The sequence below is a fragment of the Eumetopias jubatus genome, unplaced genomic scaffold, assembly GCF_037043125.1.
Source record: "Eumetopias jubatus isolate StellerSeaLion01/CBP00866 unplaced genomic scaffold, mEumJub1_p1.0 scaffold_5, whole genome shotgun sequence".
NCBI classification, from domain to species: Eukaryota; Metazoa; Chordata; class Mammalia; order Carnivora; family Otariidae; genus Eumetopias; species Eumetopias jubatus.
Window position 1 is genome coordinate 92,118,996 of NW_028274811.1, and position 19,566 is coordinate 92,138,561.

At 52.0% G+C, this 19,566-nt stretch overlaps 1 protein-coding gene across 1 annotated transcript; it reads left to right on the forward strand.

Annotated features, from left to right (window-relative positions):
* Positions 1-1,801: 1,801 nt before the first annotated feature.
* STC2 (stanniocalcin 2) lies at positions 1,802-12,326 on the forward strand. The gene is made up of 4 exons (XM_028102792.2): positions 1,802-1,952; positions 4,086-4,228; positions 6,716-6,927; positions 11,829-12,326. The coding sequence occupies exons 1-4, from the start codon at positions 1,802-1,804 to the stop codon at positions 12,229-12,231; spliced, it is 909 nt and encodes a 302-aa protein (XP_027958593.1). The 3' UTR covers positions 12,232-12,326.
* Positions 12,327-19,566: the final 7,240 nt, after the last annotated feature.

Here is a 19,566-nt window from a genome sequence, read left to right on the forward strand (position 1 = left end):
GGACGACCTGGCCCCAGCGTCTCCGCACCCCCTCCCCCAACCGTGTCACATGGCGGCTCGAACGAGGCGCAGCAGTGCGTCCCGCCGCGGAGACCCAGGGCCGCGTCGCCGCGGGCAGCGGGTGATGAAACCTCCCCCGCACATTACCGCAGAGGGCGCGGGCGGGCAGCCGGGCGGGGGTGGGAGGGTAGGAGCTGGTACCCGAGCTCACCTGTTCTGCCGGAGGAGGGTGGGGACGGCGGGGGAGGGGCGAGGGCGGGCCGAGCGGGGTGCGTGCGTGCGGCGGGGAGCTCGGCCGCGGAGCTCGCGTCCCCGCCCTCCCCCAGCCGCGCTAGCCCCCGGAGCTGCGCCGTCGGACTGACGGTGCCCAGAGCAGTTCCTGTCCCCGGCCCCGGCGCAGGGGAGACGTGAGCGTGCACACGTACACACACAGCGGGGGAAGAGGCGCTCAGAGAAGCGCCCAACTTTCTCCCTGCTTCCGCGGGCCGGGGGAGAAAGCAGCCGGGGCGATCCAGCCCGGGCCGTGCTTGGGGAGGAAGCTCCAACAAGACGGAAGAGATGGAGAGAATTTCCCCGGGTTTGGTTTGAGGGTTTTATTTTTGTTTTTGTTTTTTACCCATTTCCATCGATGACTGGAGACTAAAGGGAACCCGGAGCGGGGCGGCGAGTAGCGCTTTGGGGAAATGGAAGAGTGTGTTTGGAGACGCGTAAAGTTGCCTTTCAAGCTCCGACCTCCGGGGCAAGCGATGCTCCGCGGCGGGCTGACTCAGGGCGGCCTGGGCCTCCCTGCCACCCGCCTGGAAATGATGCAAGTCCAGTCGGTCACCTGGATCCCTGCAACCCAGCCCGGAATCCGTCTGGATTGGGGGGGAGGGGCGAGGAACTGGCACACTAAGTGTTGCACGGCCCACCAAATCGGGGCAAAAAGAAAGAGGGAAGATGGGGCAGTTGCTCAGGCCAAGTCCTCATCTAGTGCATCTCCTATCTTAGTTCGAGAGGGTTTTTTTTTTTAATGCAAAGCGTCACAAAGCCAGGAATTCCCATATGTGTTCAGTTTGCCCCCAGCGTCACTGTGCCCAGGAAACTCCAATCTGTCAAGGCTCGGGGCTGGGGAGCTCACTGGATTCCAAACGACAGAAAGAAGAAACTTTCCCAGCACGATGCGAGTGTGATGCGAGCCAGAGGCCCGGGGGGGGGGGGGGGGGGCGACACTGTCCGAGCGCAAACCGTCTCCTCCCGCCTTTCTTTAGCTACAATCGGAGCTGGTATTCGCTTTTATTTTTTTTTTAAGTGCGTTCATCCATTGCCCTGATCACCCGCACACGCGTCTCCGGCCGCGCTCACACTCACACACGCACGTAAACGCGTGGCCGCCGCCAGGTCGGCAACTTTGTCGGGCGCTCCCAGCCGAGCTCCGCTTCCTCCTGTAGTAGTTGGGTGCAGGCCCCGCCTCCCAGCCGTGTTGTCAAACGGGCCGGGGTCTCGGATTGGTCCAGCCGCTGGGACAACACCTGCTCGACTCCTTCATTCAAGTGACACCAGAGCTTCCAGGGATATTTGAGGCACCATCCCTGCCATTGCCGGGCACTCGCGGCGCTGCTAACGGCCTGGTCACATGCTCTCCAGAGAGCTACGGGAGGGCGCTGGGTAACCTCTATCCGAGCTGCGGCCGCGAGGAGGAGGGAAAAGGCGAGCAAGGAGGAAGAGTGGGAGGAGGAGGGGAAGCGGCCAAGGAGGAGGAAGAGGAGGAGGGGAGCACAAAGAATCCAGGTCTCCGGGCGGGAGGTTTACACCAAGAACCATGTGTGCCGAGCGGCTGGGCCAGTTCGTGACCCTGGCTTTGGTATTGGCCACCTTCGACCCGGCGCGGGGGACCGACGCCACCAACCCACCGGAGGGTCCCCAAGACAGGGGCTCCCAACAGAAAGGCCGCCTGTCCCTGCAGAACACAGGTAAGTGCGAGCGCCCCCGCGGCGGGGAGCTGCTGGGAGACAACACGGTGCACCCACGCAGCGCGCTGCGGGCGCTTTTCCCGGAACTGAGAGCCCACCTAGGGGCCGCGCAAACTCTTGGGGTGGCGCGGGACGTGCGAAGGAAAGCTCGAAGCGAGGCGAGAGCGGTCCGCGCCAGGCTCCGCGCGCCGGGATTCCGCACGTGCTGGCAGGGTGATGAAATGGCTGGAGCAGGACTTGTTGCTGTCCTCCCCGGGGTCGAGGGTAAAAGAGGCAGCGCCTGACCGGGCCAGTGCCGGCCCCGGAGTCCCCGGTCCGGTGCAAAGCTTCCCGCTCCATCCCGGCCGGCCCGCGGGAGTCAAGGAGGGTCCCCGGAGCCGGCCTGCGCCCTGTGCCCGGAGAACTTCTCTTCCCAGCCGGCCGGCTGCGACAGGACCGCTTTCCCCCTCCTCAAAAGATGCCCGACATCCAAGAACTTTGTAGGCGAGACCGATTGCATTGTGAACTTCCCCCTCCGGGGCATTGCTTTCCGGGGAGGGGCCGGGGGAGGTGGCGCAAAGCGTACCTCTGAGGTGCTGCCGCCTTCTCCCTCTCCAGGGCAGGTCAGCAGGCGCAGAAATGGTGACACGACCCGAACCGCGCGCAGCTGCTGCTCCACGGGCTCTCCGCTCACCGGCAGTCTGCCGAGCAGAGCCAGGCGTGCAGGGCACGGGGCTGGCCCTTTTCCCAGCTCCTGGGAGAGAAAGACAATCTGCCTGGAGCTCCTTCGCTCGGCGCCCCCCCCCCCTCCGCCCCGCCGCCGCAGCCGCCGCAGCCGCCGCAGCCGTCGCCGCCGCCGCCTTTATTTGGGGCCTGAAACCCAGCAGCGGCGTTGCGTGCGCTCACCGCACGAGCAGGAATGCACGAGTGCCCATTAGGGACGCCCGGAGCGAGTGAATCGCCGCCCTGCGCGCTCCTGCCCGGCGCGCCGGGGCCGCGCGTGGGATCATCCGGGAGTCTCCCACCTCCACGCGCGAGCTCCCGCACCCCTAGCCCGCGCGGGGCCCAGCCTAGGACCCGCGCCCACCCTCCCCCCCTCTCCAGTGCTTTCCCTGAGAATTGAACGTGATTCTCGGGAGTTGGTGACCTCAACAAATACACTCCCCTCATTCTCTCGGTAGATTTAATCTGAATGTGGATTATCTACTCGGACCCCGCCCTTCTTCCAAAATATACTTTTCTGATGTAATTTTGTGGTTGGCTTAAAATCAGTGAATTGGGTGGGTGGGGGGAGGGACGGAAGAGAGTCTCCTGCACGCGGCAGCCTGACAGTTAACTCCCCCAGTCTATCCTTTTGGAGAGATGAATTAGGGCCACATTCTGCGAAGGCAGGCAGCAAACTCCCGGGTCGCGGGAATTTCTAGGGGATTAAGTGATATCTCACACCGGATTTCTATTTAAAAGGACCCTCTAACTGCAACGATTGCGTTTCTGCAGGCTAGCCCCCGTCTGACTCGATTCCTGAGCTGCTCGCAACCGCAGCTCTCCTAGCCTGGTATTTTTAATGCTGATGGTTTGGAGGCGCTGCCTTAATAGGAATTTTGTTTTGATTTTTAGGTGTTGAATCATAAAGCTGAATTGAAACTGCTTTTTGGACGCTCGCATTTGGGGGTCAGGAAGGAAATGGCTGTGATTTAGTAGCAGCGGCTTTGAGTTCCAAGTAGAGAAGGGTATTTCATTGATGAAGTACAGAAGGGAGAGAGCAAGCTAATCATTTAAAATCTTACTTGTGTCTGTGGGTTTAGAAAGCTGAAATTGTTTCTGCTTTCAAACTAAGTATTTCCACAAAGACTTGAAAAAGATGGGAAGGATGAAAAGTGGAGTGCTCAGACCTAACTTCTGATTGTGATTTTTGTAACATAGGTTTGGCTATTTTTTTACAGATACAGTATTTACAAATACTGACATTTTCATAAGTAGATTAAATGATGACATTTTCTTGCCCTAGCCTTTTAGATCCTGAAATAGTCATTTCTAACTTTATCTTCTTCAGCATTCTCTTAGTCATTACTAACTTTTATTGCAGCCGGCCCCTCTGCATTCCCCAGCGTGGCTGAGAATTTTGTATATATTTGTATGTAATTCTCATTTTAGCGGAAATCCAACACTGTTTGGTCAACGCAGGCGATGTGGGGTGTGGTGTGTTTGAATGTTTCGAGAACAACTCTTGTGAGATTCGAGGCTTACATGGGATTTGCATGACTTTTCTGCACAACGCTGGAAAATTTGATGCCCAGGTAAAAACCACATAGAGCACAAAATGTTCTAGGTTGGCGTTGCATGATTGAAATGTTCATTGGAAGGACTTGTGAACAGGTTTCCTTAGCTGATCTTTATGGTGTATTTTAGCATTTGCAAGAGACGTTCTTGGTGCACAGCAGGATGCCAGTCTCTCCCCACTCCACTCATGGATTTCTGCTTTCCAGCACTGTCATGTGGTGAAATCCTTCTCCACTCTTAAGCTGTGTCTACACAGGCAGAGTGGGTGGGATGGAGTGCAAGTTGAACAATCATGTAAGGATTCTTAGCAGAGAACACAAAAGGCATAACAAATAATAAACATCTTGTAAAGGGACACACTATGTCTGGCCACGTAGTGGCCTCTGCAAGGCCCATCACGTTACAGACAGAAGGTTTGTGGGGGGAGGACAGGGACTCCAATTATACATTCCAAGACCTGTTTTCACCTATTAGGGAAGAATAAATGAGACAAAAAACTTCATAGAAACTCATCATCTCCGGTGGGTATGTGAGCAGGCAACACGGATAATTCAGGGCCTCCAGAATAACCGACTTATTCCTCCTAAGTAGCAGACAGTCCTCTCCCAACCCAAAAACCCTGAATGAGTCCTGCTCGACAGAGTCCTCTAACAACCCGACCCACTCTAGCTTTCCCAGAGTCAGCAGGGTGAAAAAAGCCTAGCTGTTGCTTGGGGCAGGGCACAAACCCAACAAGCCACCCTCTGGTTCCAGTGCTGACAATCCAAATACATTTCAGGTGGCAAGTGGCGTCAGGCTCACCTTCTTCATGTTCTCCCCAGCTCATATATGCACTACAAAGCCCCCTGTTGTTCTATCTCATCAGCTTCCTCTCCCATGTCATTGGACAGTGGGGACAACGTTTGGAGAAGGCCAACAGTTACGGTGTGACTTATGAATGCCACCCGTCACCATCTACTGCCATCCTGTAGAGAGCCTGACAAAGCAATGCTTGGGAATCAGAAAGGGGTGCAACAGGGCTGGCAGCCTGTGCTGCAGAGGATGTGGGGTGGCAGGGAGGGGCAACAGAAACCAGGGGAGGAAAGAGTAGAGCGTTTGAACTCCTCAGGCTCCCCTAATAAAGCATCCCTTCTGGATTAACTGGAATTAGGAAACATAATAGGAAATCCGGAGGAAAGATGTGTATTTAAGGGTGATCCCACAGGATGTCAGGGAAGAATACCAAAACAGATTGCTGCAGCCCTCGAATAAATTAATCTTCCTTTTTCTCTCAACCAACAGGAGTATGTTCTCAAGTGAGAAGCATCCCTTTCAAGCTGGTTCCCAGCATGTGACTACTTCATAAATGGCACACCCTACCCTCCATCCTCTTTGGCTCCCACTGGAAAGTCAGAGCAAAAGGGGCCATGGGGAGGGGTTTTTTCAGCAACCAGACACTATCTGTAGACATTTCAGTTGCTTCTAAAGGAAGAACTGAATTAAATGTGCTGGCTGGCTTCCCACTTCCAACCTAAACCCGTTTTCTGTCTCCACTCAGTTACTTCCAGGCCTGTCTAAAAACAGAGGGGTGACCTCTCCAATGACAGCTTGTTTCTATAGTAATGGGGGAATGGGGATGCCTAGGTAGGTATCCCACAATGCCTCTCTGCCCTGAGAGGTTGATAAGGGAACTCACGCCCCAGCCTGCCTCCACACCCCCAACAGCTGTCTCCTTTCTAGGATAAGAACAATCTAATGGGCTTGCCAGAAAAGAGAACTGTGGGCCAGATGTATGCCTGGCTGCCTTAGCCACTCAGAGGCAGGGGGTGTGGGGGAGGGGCTGTCAGTTGGGCAGTTCAGACTCCAGATGCTGCCAGGCAGTGTGCCAGGCGGGCCTTTTAGAGGCAATAATCCTAACAGTTTAAAGGAGTCGAATCGTTTTCAAAAAGGAAAAGAATGCTCCTCCTTGAAGGATAGGAGGAGACATGAGTATATGGGTTGGGGGCGGTGGGAGGCCCTGAGGCACAGATAGCACCCAATCTTGATATCACTCGTGGGGTCGGAGGAGAAAGCAGTGGTGTGAGACTTGGATCAGCAGGCACCTTCTACTTGGGAAACACTCGTGCTGGGAGTTCGGGATTTACGTCTGGCCACATTCCCCTTGTGTTCCAGAAAAGTTGCCACCAAACAGCCAACCCTGGGCTGCCTGGAGGACAGAGGGCCACGGAAGCCCCAGAACAAGGGAAACTAGTAGAGCAGCTGGGGAGGAAGGAGAAAGATTGGTTAGTCTCCCAAAGAAACATCCTTTTTGGCCAAATGCCGGAGTTATCATGTCACTCTAGATGTACCTCCTGAAGGAGTATCAGCCTGCCGCCTGCATGGACGGCAGTCTGAGGCAGGACCTTGGGGTTCAGTTTTCAAACAAAAATCCTGTGTAAGGCCATATCGTGTGAATGTCTGAGCTTCTGACCAGGACTTGTCTGTTTTGCCCCCCTCTCTCTTTTCTCTCTCCTCTCTGTTCTCAGGGCAAATCATTCATCAAAGATGCCTTGAAGTGTAAGGCCCACGCTCTGCGGCACAGATTCGGCTGCATAAGCCGGAAGTGCCCCGCCATTAAGGAAATGGTATTCCAGTTACAACGGGAATGCTACCTCAAACACGATCTGTGCTCTGCCGCCCAGGAGAACACCCGGGTAATGGCGGAGATGATTCACTTCAAGGACTTACTGCTGCACGAGTGAGTGCCACCCCACAGGGGCCCTGGGAAGGAGGGACCCGCTCCTCAGGCTGGTGTTGGAGGAGTTTGAGGGGCTTGTTTTTGGAGGCCAAACTCCCGTCAAATGGGAAAGGTTGCTCTCTACCTCAGAAAGCTGTGCTGACTCCCCTGGGAGGCCCTTTCCTGCTGGCCTTCAGGAAACCTGAAAGAAATGTCCACCATTGGTTTCGAAAGCATAAGCAATAGAAACAAAATATTATACTAAGCGTGAAATGTGTAGGATTCAGAAATACGTTTTACCTTCCCCTCAGCCCAGATCCCAACAGTTCTGAGTATTCCAAGTGGCCGTGCAGGTGCCCCAACAGACAGCTGGGAGCTAAGCACAGTGGCTGAGCGTTTACTAAGTGCGAGGCCTTGTGCTCAGTGCCTTATGGGAATCTGTCACCAGGTCCTCAGAGCGGCCCTGCAAGCGAGGTACCATTCTCATCTCCATTTTACAGATCAGAAAACTGAGATTCACTGAAGTAAAGGTCATACAGACAATGAGAGACAAAGCCAGGCTCGGGAGCCCACTTTTTGCCAAAGTGGGTAAATAGGAACTTGTTTATTCAAAGGCTTACAATTCAGTAATAAACCCCAGACATCTTATTCCTTAAAAAAAAAAAAAAAAAAAATCCCATCTGTAGGATCCTAAACTTTGCAAAGTGATAAAGCGTGTGGTACACAGTTGCTCCTAACATGAAGCATGGGCAGTAGGTCACAATGGTTCCTTCCTCAGAGTCTGAGGGCAGAAAGCAGGCCACTAGCTAAGAGGACCGATGCAAGTCACTGCCAGCTTGATGGCACCATTGGTCTTTACACAGTGACTCACTGGGCCCACCCAATCAGTCCAATTTTATGAAATCTTGCTCCTTAGTTGGTGCCATGGCCTTCCCCCAGCTATGCCACTAAGCAGGCTACTCCCCACCCCACACACACACACTGCTCAGATCACAGAGACAACAACCAGCACCTGTCACTTTCCACTGGGTTATGAGGGTCTAGGTATCTTGCAACAGCCCCAGTGCAGTGTTAGAATTTGAAGATTCACCATGAATCTCTGCAGGCAGCTCTTGCCAAGAGCAAAGTAATGTTGTCTTCTCCTTAGTCACACTAATGCCCCCCAAAATAGTTATCACTTTCTCAAATACCTGTAAAGAAACAGAGCAACAAGAGTTTCAACAACAATAACAATAATGATAATAGCTATTATTTTGTGAGTGGGCCAGGCCCTGGGCCAGGGACTTTACCTGGATGATCTGATTTATCCCAACAGGGCTGCAAGGTAGAGATCACTAACCCCACCTGGCAGAGGAGAAAAGGGCCGCTAAGAGGCTCAAGATCTGGCTCTGAAGTTTGATCCCTACTATGCAGCTTGGGAACTGGCAATAGATATGACTGAAGCTGCTCATCAGGAATAGACATGAAACCTCCTTTCTCCTGACCTGCTCTTGCCCTACTAGACCTGCTAAAGGCTCACTGGCCCCCAGATGTAGCAGGGGTTCTTCCCTTTTCTCAATTACACCCCCATTACACAAGGAGAGTGCTGTAAAGGTCCCTTCCTTCAAGCTGCCCCTAGAAGAGGCAAATGCCCCGTGGCTGGGAGATTCCCGAAGCTCCTTTGTCCTGGGTCCACTGTCATCCACTATAGATAGTTTGTTGGCCTCAAGAATGGGTGACAGGCATGAGTTTATAAGTCAGTAAGACATTCCTGGAGTGCAAGAAGACTTTGTCTTTTTCAAGATTGGAGAAAAGTCTTCTTTGGGAAAACCAAAGGTTTTGAAGGGTTTTTTGCTCCCCCTGGAATTTAAGAAGGGGTAAAGCACTGTGGCTTTTCTGGTACCTCCTCCATGGAAACATGGCCCATGGGGCCATGAGATTTTTACTTCCCGAGGGCTCCTCGCATCATTTAGAATGAACACATAGCCCTCCACCCCAGCCCACTCTGGGAATGCACGTGACTCACCCCGGGCCTCTTTTAAGAACGCTCACTGTGCCTGCCCATAAGTCCTCTTTCCCCTCGCTAAGCCAGCAACTCCAGGCAGCGGGTCTCACCGAACCCCAACTTCCCCCAGAACCCCACCCCCTTCCTTCGGAAGCCATGACTATGCAGTGCATCAGCTGGAACTTCAAGCTGAGCTGGTGGTGTTGTTAACTACCCTCACTGATTCTGGCACAAAGGATCCTATCAGTCCCCAAAGATCAAGAAGACCATTTAAGAATGTGTGGCATTGGTCACAGATAAGAAAATGAGAAAGAACCAAATTTGCTTTTCCCTTTAGAGAAGAGGAAATCGCAGTCACTCCAGAATCCACATCACCCCCATTCCTTACCCCAATCCCTAGGCACCGCAAAACACTCATGTCTGGTTAAAGTGGCTCCGTCCAAGCTCTCCACTTCCCTCTGTTCCTCTCACCCCTTCCCGCCCCACTTTCTCCATATCAACTGCCTTGGCTACCACACACCCTGTCACTGGGTGCTGGCAGCCTCCAGGCACGTCCCCCTCCAAGTATTTTTAAAAATCCTTTAGCCTTGCTGACACCCAGTTGAGAAAGCTGGGCTTTGTCATTAGACACGGGCTGAGCTTGCAGCCTGAGAAGGCACCACGCCAGCTCAAAACACGGCTTAGATTAACACACACCCCTCCCCATGGCTCACAGCTTTCTCCTCGGGAGAGAGCGCCAAAGGCAGGAGAGAGTGTGGGCTAGTCCAGCCTTCTCGGATCCGCCTTGGGGTTCCGAGAGCTCATCTGGCAGGCAGACTGCTCTGGCAAAGGAGGCCAGCAAGCAGTCCGTGCTTTCCCAAGAGAGCCCTCCCCTTACTCTGGGGAAAGAAACTCAAAGAAGAGCATCAGGCTAGTCCCAAAAAGACAGATTCTCAGCCCCCGCAATTTGCTCATGTCATCCCAGAGCGGGGCAGGTACAAATCAGGCGCTAAAATCCTGATGCTGCCGTAGCAGATATACTCCGTGACCTTGAGCTCCCTGAGGCAGTCAGTTGCTAGTTGTCAAAAGATGGAAGGAAACAAATATGTGTGCAGCATTTCTTCTGTGTTGCCCCACAGCCGCCTCTCGCAGCCCAAGGAGTGTTATCACTGTCCTTGTCACTGGTAGGGGCCTGCCTTAGAGAGTTTAAGCACCCTGTCCATCAGCCATGCACAGACTCTCTGACTCCAAAGGCATCAAGTAGGCCTTAAAAGGCAGCTTGATCTCTATCAGCCAGAACATTCCTCTTCTCTGCTCTCAGCCCAGCTCTAGGCCTTCCCAGCCCAGAAGCTTCCAAAGACTACTTTCTCCTCTCCCCCACCCTCCCCCCACCACCAGGCATCTCCATTTTTACATCTATGACATGAGGACAGTTCAACTACAACTTGAGGACTAATTCATAAAAATGGCAGTGAACTACTTCTCAAGTCCTAAAACACAATCTGCTCTTCTGCCTAGGAACAACTGCCAACTTGCAAAGAAAAGATTAAATGGGCTAACAGGCAGCCACCCAGGTGGTCCAGGCTCACAGAGGAAAAAAAGTCTTGTTCCTTATAAATGATCTCACGTTCCAGAGTGATTTCCCGGCCCAAGGCGATGTCCCAGAGCTGCAATGCTCATGGTCAGATATGTCCAGAAAATTTGCTAGCCAAGGACTGCTAAAGAATGCTGGTTAGCCACATGAAACATTCTATACCCTCCTTGGGGATTTTAGAAGGCCAGTGAGATGTAAGAAGGGCTCAGTGAGTGGGCCATGAGAACCCATTACAGGGGAAGCCTCTTACCAGATGTGCCCATAAAGAGCAGGCACGCTGTTCCTGCCCTTGGCACACACCTCCCACCCCCATGTCGGCATGATGTGGTCATCCTTCCTCCGGCACTTTTCCCAAAGAACAGCCCAGGGCAGCTGGGGGACCTGAGCAAGAACCAAGTGTGTTTATTTCACGGATTGCTGGCACTCATCCCAACACCTAGGCCCCTTGCGGCCAGCCCTCACCTCCAGTTCTAGGCAAGCCCAGACTGGAAGAATAGAGCTGCTTAGATAGCCACTCACCCTCTTCAACCTTTAGTACCAGGAAAGGGAAGAGCTCCATGGGAAGTGACCTCACAGGGTGGTGGTCTGCCTCCCACCTTTATCCACCTGTTCCAGACTCCTCCGAGTGCAGAGGGAAGTGCATCCAGCACCCTCCAAAAGCACCCTTCTTCACCATGAGCCTAAACCAGGGGCAAACACAGACATGGGGAAATGGTTTCTTGGGAGCCTCCCTTAGAGAAGACTTACCTGGGAGAGTGGCACCGAGTGCAAAGCCAGCCAGCCCCAATGACGCCACATGGCAAGAGGGCAACGTGAGAACCATCGCCCCAAATATTTGATGGCTCCTCCTCTCCTGCCAAAGAGATTCCTCAGTTTGGTATTTCTGACCCTTCACCATTTGCCTTTTATTCCACTGGCCCCCAAGACACTTCACCACTCCCCCCACTGAAACTCTCCTACCTGGCATACCCGAAACATGCCCAGAGCTCTCCTACACTCCTTTTTAACACTCACATGGCCAGCCGCCGTACCTGGCATTCTCATCCACCTTCCCCAGAGGCTCTTCCTTTTATCGTAAATACCTGCAAATTGTCACCGGCCCCTTTCCTGGTGGTAGGCTCGATCACCAGCCTCTCTCCAATGCTGGCATGGAGCCTCAGAGGTAATGGCCATCTAGTAAATAGTGGCTGAGGCCAGCGCTCCTTAGGATATGGATAAAGGCTTGAAGTAATTCTTGAAAGCTCTTTCCTAAAACTAAACCGAAGCCAGGCCTCAGCCATTTGTCTCTTGCCTGGTATCCTCACTGCCCTCTGTGTCTGGCCCATTCAGGACTGGTTCCATTCTCTCTTTGCTCTCCATTTCTAGACCATACGTGGACCTGGTGAACCTGCTGCTGACCTGCGGGGAGGAGGTGAAGGAGGCCATCACCCATAGCGTCCAGGCACAGTGCGAGCAGAACTGGGGAAGTCTGTGCTCTATCTTGAGCTTCTGCACCTCAACCATCCAGAGGCCCCCCACGATGCCCCCTGAGCGCCAGCTCCAGGCGGACAGAGCCAAGCTCTCCAGGGCACACCACGGTGAGGCAGGTCACCAGCTCTCAGAGCCCAGTAGTCGGGAGACAGGCAGAGGTGCCAAGGGTGAGCGAGGTAGCAAAAGCCACCCAAACGCCCATGCCCGGGGCCGAGCAGCTGGCCACGGGGGCCAGGGAACTTCTGGAAGCAGCGAGTGGGAGGAGGAACAGTCTGAGTATTCCGATATCCGCAGGTGAAACGAAAGGCCTGGCCGGGAAATCTTTCTTCCACGCCGTCCATTTTCTTCTCTATGGACATTCCAAAACATTTGCCATTAAAGAGGGGGGATGTCACACGCAGGATTTGGTGGGGATTGCGGACTTGATGAAGGTGTGTGCTAGCGGGCCGAACAGGTGAGGCGGAGGCGGCCTAGGCCGCAGCGAGATCTCGGCTGTGCCCGGGGGGGGGTTCCACACTTGCACATCCCGAAGTGAGCGCCACGTGGCCTCCTTGCAACTTTGTCTTCTTTCCATCCGTGGAGCCACTGGGCGGCGGCCTGCGGTTTACTCTGCTGTGGGGGAGGTGGGCCGGGGAAGGGCGGGGGTCGGCAGGCCCGCCAGACTGGACCGGGCACTCGGTGCTGTCTTGGCAGAGGGCGGGCTGGATCCGGGTGCAGGAGGGAATGTGAAAACCGCGCTGGGAGTCAGAAGGGTGGAGAGGAGACGGGGGCTGTGTGGGTGCTTGGTGCCAAACAGAAGTTCAGTTTCTTGCATGGGACCTTGAGGTTTGGAGCTGCTGGGGACGGGGAGGGCAAGGGTTCTAAGTGTAATTTCTGAGCCATTGTTCTGTCTGGGGGACCATGTCCGAGGGAGTGGTCCCTGTGTGTTTGTATATTAACCACTGCTTCGAATCTCTATTTCACTTTTTTATTTATCCAGTTACATCTACATACCTGTCATCTAAATAAATGGCTTTCAAACAAAGCAACTGGGTCATTAAAACCAGCTCAAAGGAAAAAGAAATACAGCCCATCTTTTGGGGCTGATTTTTTTTCTCTTTTGAGTGCTCTTTTAAAAGGAATCAAAGAGCAATGAAGCCGTGCGTCTGCCTGCCCGGCGTGGGCTCACAGCCACTCAGGGCAAACCACACCCCTGGAGGAAAATGCACGCACGAGGAGTACATTTGACAGATTTTCCCTTAGCATTTTGTTACCCCCACCTTGACCCTCAGCCAAGATCAATAAAGCCGCATACCTGATGCCATGAGGTCAAGTCGGAAACGGGGCTTCTTGGTGTGTGGGATGGAAAGGGGGAGAAGAGAGCGAAGATGGCTGTGATTTCCAGCAGGGAAGGCTGACCTTTTACATAAATGGAGGAGACCGCCAGGAAGCACTGAGGGACAGGATTTTCCAGATCCGGATTGGGAATGTAGCAACGAAGAAAGGAGTCCGAGTGGACAAAGGAAAGGCAGAGAGGAGGGACAGAACTAAAAATCCAAGGCAAGGCGGGAGAGGACTGTAACAAAGGGTCAGCGGTGGGGTTCTTGTGGTTGGTCAGAATGTTCCACAGATAGGTCTTTTCTTTCTTGCCTGCTGGGTTGTCACATTAAAGCTTCTCCTCTCTTGCAGCCATACTCAAACAGGAGGCCAGTATTACAAGGAGTAGACAGGTGTTCTGGGCCAGTTCCTTCCAGAGCAGTGGTCAGCAAACTTTTTCTGTAAAGGTCCAGGTAGTAAATTACACTATTTTCCGTTGGGTGGGTCATGTGGTTTCTGTCACAAGTACTCAACTGTGCCACTGCGGCAGGAAAGCAGGAATACATAGACATGTGTCACCAACAGGCCTGGCTCCATGCCAGTAAAATTGCATTTAATAGATGCCCACCTGGATCTGGCTCTTGGGCCTGAGTTTTCTGACCCCCATTCTAGTGAGCTGGAAAAAAGTAAGCATCCTCCATTTGTATCAGCTTATAGTTTTCCCTCAAAGCAACCTGAGGCCAGAGATAAAGAAGCTAAATTTATCTACTCTAAAATAATTTGTCCCAGGGAATGCCCTTACCCAAAACCCAGCTAGTATTTATATACCCCAAACCCAATCTCATCAGTGCCAGGACATGGTGCTGGAAGGTCAGCTCCCCAGTCTTCCGTGATTCACGTTAGAAAGAAACCATTTGGGTGGGGGGTGGGGGGGACAAAATGCTGGGAGAAACACCTAGAAAGCTAGAGCTGCAGAAAGCAGAAGAGATGGTGCACTTAATCCAGCTCTGCCCTCGGGGGGAGAAGGACCGGTGTGTCAGGCTCTGCCATGGGAACCAAACGTAAACCATGGCTGTCTCATGCCATGGGCCACTGCAGCATGTTACTGTTTTACTTACATCACTCAAAAGCTGAAGCAATAACATTCTCCCGCGTTGCTGGGTCAGCTGTTCATTTGTTCGCCGGCTCCTGGGCTGGATGTGTGAAAGGCATCACTTTTATATTTTCCTCAGTGTAAATGTTTTATGTGTTCGCCTACTGATGTCCCATTTGTTGCTTCTATTGTAAATATTTGTCATTTGTATTTATTATCTCAGTGTTTTCCCCCAAGACATAAAATTGCTTACCGTGTTCATTTGAACCCCTTCACTGATCTCTGTTGTGTATTTTTCATACCACTAGTGTGTTGCTTCTCAAAAGTCAGGTAGATCGCATTTCATTCTGGTTCTTAATGTTCTGAAGCATACAATAGTATTTATTGCGAAGATTCTTTGGCTCAAAACGGAGTAAAGTCCAAATTCCTGTAAGAGTTGACAGAGACACTTGTACAATCTAAAATGTAAGCAAAGTAGTCATTAAAAATAGACACTCGACTTGGGCTTCATACTTCATACAAATTTACTCATGAGCCTTCCTTTAAGGAAGGATGTGGATTTCCAAATAAAGATACGCTGTTTATTTTGAGCTTTGCATTTTAACAAGATGATCTGAACACCTCTCCTTTGTATCAATAAATAGCCCTGTTATTCTGAAAGGAGAGGACCAACCTAGTACAGCAAAATGCTGACACCTGAAACCAAATAAATAGCAAACACCAGCTCAGAGCTGTAGCCATACTTAGACACACACACACACACACACACACACACACACACACACACACACACAGAGAGAGAGAGAGAGAGAGAGAGAGAGAGAAATTTAAACTTGAACCAAGTAAAAGGCTTTGCTAGAACAACATGGAAAAACAATGCTACCAGAGCCCATTTCCTAAGGAAGAACAACCTCATCTGATCTCAGAATTGGCACCACGTGAGCTTGTTAAGTCATAATGTCTGTTTCTGTTATGGATTTAGGCAGCAGGTCCTGAACATTGTCACATGGCATTATTTTTCTCCATTCATTAATAAAGATTTTAAAGACATGGCTTTCCCTTGAGTAGCGTCATTGTCTGAGAGCGCTTTGGACACCCAGCGCATAGGGGGAATGGCTGTGTGCAAGTGAGTTTTGAGTCCTTTAAAATGCTGGGTGCTGGGCACCTGGGTGTCTCAGATGGTTAAGCGTCTGCCTTCGGCTCAGGTCATGATCCCAGAGTCCTGGGATCGAGTCCCGCATCGGGCTCCCTGCTCCTTGGGAGCCTGCTTCTCCCTCTGCTTCTCTCTCTCTCTCTCTCTCTCTCTCTGTCTCTCATGAATAAATAAATAAAATCTTTAAAAAAAAAATTCTGGATGCTCAGTGTACAGGAAGGGAAACCAGGTGAAGATGACCATCCTGGGTTTCTCCTCCATTAGAGGCACTCTGTCCAAAACACTGCCTGAGTCACAAAGAGGAAAATGAACTCCATGCAGCCTGCCTGGAGGCGCCAGGCCCCCACCATTAGGGCCGTCCTCCCAGCTCCCTCTGGTCTCACCTGTGAGTCTCCCCTGTGGCCTGGCCCCCCTTTCTTTCAGACTGAGCTTGTGGCGGATGCCACCAGCATGACAGCTCAGTGGCCTGGCACCAGCAGGGAAGCTCACTGCCTCCTCCCCAGTTCATCCTCACCACAGCAAAACAGAGCTGGAGTCCCTGGTTTCCCACGGTGTGCCCATCAAGTGCCAGGCACCCTGCTATGCATTTCACATACATTCTCTCATCCTGACTACATCCTACGATTAGTGGGTATAGTCCCCATTTTACAGGCAAAGAAACTGAGATAGGGAAAGGTAAAGCAGCTGGCCCCAAACCAAACCGTGTGGCTAGTGAACAGTGCACCCAAACCCAGATCTGTGACTCTAAGCCCACCTGCTTTCCCCCACTTCATCCTTAGAATCTCCGCATTTGATTTATTCTTAATTTAAACCAATCAGTATTATTCCTATTTTACACGGGGCTTAGAGAAAGAATAATTATACTTTTATATTTATAGCACCTTCAAGGAGCTCTGCTTTAGAACAGAAAGGAAAATTGTTGCCCTCACCTTTCCTCTCCGCAAGGCTCAAATTTTGGTTCCGATAAGGGAGAGCAGGAGAATCACAGAGCCTCATCACGTTCCTGTGCACGCAGGTAATTTTTTTAAAGATTCTCAGGTGTGGTTGAGGGAAGCCTTGGGGAGAAGCTGGCTTTTGTGAATAGGCAGCCGGAGCTCTCTCTGCAAAGCCCACCCAGTCGCCAGGTCTGAGAAGCCAGGCTCCGCTGAAGCCATCACCACCGTCATCCCCCTCCTCATGACACCTGCAGTTCCTTGTGAATATCCTGTGCCCCCGCCATGTGCTTTACAGGCATTATTTCTGAACCCCATTTTGCACACGGAGAAACTGAGGCTCCAAGGCATCTTAATACGCCTTAATATACACCTTAATATGCCTGGAGCTCGTCCAAGGCCAGCGAGCTCTAGAGGTGGCACGCTAACCCACCCCAGGGCTCACTCTGCTCAGTCTTACTTGCAGCGTCTCCCCCCCCACCCCCAGGGTGTGAAAAGGTAGGTGAAACACACGACATTCAAACACGGCAGCTGGCTCCCCCCAACCCTCGGGCCGGCTCCAATCCATCAGTGCAGGAATTATTAGAGTGTGGGAGGAGGAAGGCGGAGGGGCTTCCAAGTATGCTGGTATTTAAGCAGAGTTTCCAAAGGAAGAGGGAGCTGCGTGCCCCAAAATCGGGAGACAGAAATCTGAATTTGTTCTAAAGTCAACAAAAGAGAAAGCCCCCTGCTGAGGAGGGGACAAGTGTTGGCCAGAGAACAGGTTTCGTGTGAAATTATTTTTTGTGGGCGAAGAGAAGAAAAGAGCAACAGAAGCCTTGGGCTAGGAGTCATGCGTTGCTGCTTGCATAAGCAGATCAGCTTTTCTCACTCCCCAAAAAGAACACACACACAAAAAGTCACTCCCCGAAGAGAATGAAAAAAAAAAAAAAAAACCCACAAAGCCAACCTAAGCTTATGCATGCAATGGGCCCCACCAGGATGAACCCTGACGCTTGCTCAACAGAATCCAATCCCCGTGGCTCCTGAGGGCGTGCATCCCCCTTGCTGCCATGGACCACTGGGTTGGCCCAGGCAAACTAAAACTGGGAGGGACAAGAAAAGCGCCCCCAAGGAATGCTCAGAGGCAGGGCAACCATTCACAAGGTGCAGAGGAAAAGCAGCTGGTTCTATTTTTCCTTAGACAGTTCCCAGGATTTTTTATGGTTCTTCAAGTTAAGGAGAGTGCCCACGTACATAAGGAGTGGCCTGCTAACGAGGATGGGGACTGTCCGCTTGCTGGCCCTCCTGAGTCAGCGAAGGACAGAGGCTGCTAAAGACGGCTTTGCACGGGATAGATGATCAGGCCCTAGAATTCTGCCCCAGTGGTTTACTGCTATGTTGACAAGCTACCTCTGAAACTAAGTAAATTAAAGCCATCACTTTCTTTTGCTCACCGTTTTGTGGGTCAGAAATTTAGGAAGGGTTCAGTTAGGTGGTTGGTTTCTGATCCGCAAGGCATCCGCTGGGGCCACGAGGGCTGGAGGGTCCCCTCCCCTGGTGGCCCCTGCACAATGGTGACTCGGTGGCTCCTGGCACCTCATCCCCCAAGACTTCTCAAAGCATGGCTCCCTCAGGGTGACGGACACTGACAGGCTGCCCTAAGAGAACTTAGAGAATGTTGCAGCCTATTCTTCAACCCCAAACTAGGATTTTGATTTCATCCTTGGTATCGTAACAACCCCGGGATCTGAATGCCATGAGAGAAGAGACAATGTCACTTGCACGAAGTTTCGTGGTTGCCCAGCAGCCAGCCATTACACAGAGTGCATGAATGAATGAATGAGTATCTAAAAGGGTGCCAAGTTGTCAAATCAGATAAATTTCAACGCACTTCTAAAGTAAATATAACCCTCTGTCCTTATAAGGGGCATCCACATGTCATAGAATCGATGAGTGGGTATCAAAATTGAAAATCCCTGAGAAGCCTGCAATTTGGGAATCAGGAGACATAGACAGGAATACTGATCTTCCTTGTCTTGCACTAGGTAAATCTAGTGCAAAGAGAGTAAGAGTTACTCTCTTTTTTAATAACAACTAAAAAAAAAAATAAATCAGGACTGACCCTGAGATTTTGGTAAATCAGTTAAACTTTCTTCAGCCACAAAATAAGGAAACTAACAGCTCCCTGCTTCCCTCACAGGGGTCAGTGAGGATACAATATCTGGAGCTGTGCAAGAGTCACGATACATAGGAAAGGCTTTGAAGACCATGAACTGTCCTGTAAACGATGGATATTATTTCTCCTGCATTCTGGAAGGCTCCCCCCTACAGCCAAGAGTACAGACGAGATGAACTACCCAACGTTCCCACTGTCCTGGTGGTTCCACGAGGCATCTACGAAGACTTTCATGGCCAGGATTGGGGACAGGAGTGGAGAGGGCAGCTGTGCAGGGTGGGAACCTGCCTGAGCCAGGCATGAGGGTCCGAGGCCAACCAGCAACCAGGTGGGGACCCTGAGCAAGGCCCAGTCCCTGTCTAGATACGAGAGTGGTGGCTGAGCAGCTCCCCAAAGCCCCACCTCCTGCTAGATGTGAGTTCCAAGGGGAGCTCCGAGGGGCAGGCTCGGCCAGAGAGCGGCAGGACCATGCTAGAGAGCAGAGGGCCTTCCTGCCAGGCTCTGTCTGCAAACCTCAAGGCAAGTTACCCACAGAAAAGCCAGTTCACAAAACTCCTTAATGAGAAAGGAAAGCAGAGGCTGACAGAGATGAGGGAGAGAAGAGATTCAGGGCCAGAGCCCACTCCACTCTGCTCCGTGCCAAGGCTCCTGAGAGTTTGACATTTGGAAAAGATCTGGCCTGGTGGAGCCAAGGATTTGGGACAGGGCTCCTTCCGGCTCCCGGGAGTGTCAAGAAGAAGAGAAGGAGGAGGAGGAAAATGACTCAGCTGAAATGAAGAGAAATGTATTTTTAAAAAGCGAAACGATGAAAGGCACAAAGGAACAAAATGGAGCCCCAGGATGGGGTCCAAATGCCTTCTCAGAGTAAGTGGGACGAATCTGCAAAAAGCTCGAGAGCTCACTAGGGTTTCTAAACCAAGAATAACACCACGAAAATGAAGAGAGTCTTCAGGGCCTGCCAGGTCTGTGGTCCCCAGGGGCTGGAGCCCACCTCTGCAAAA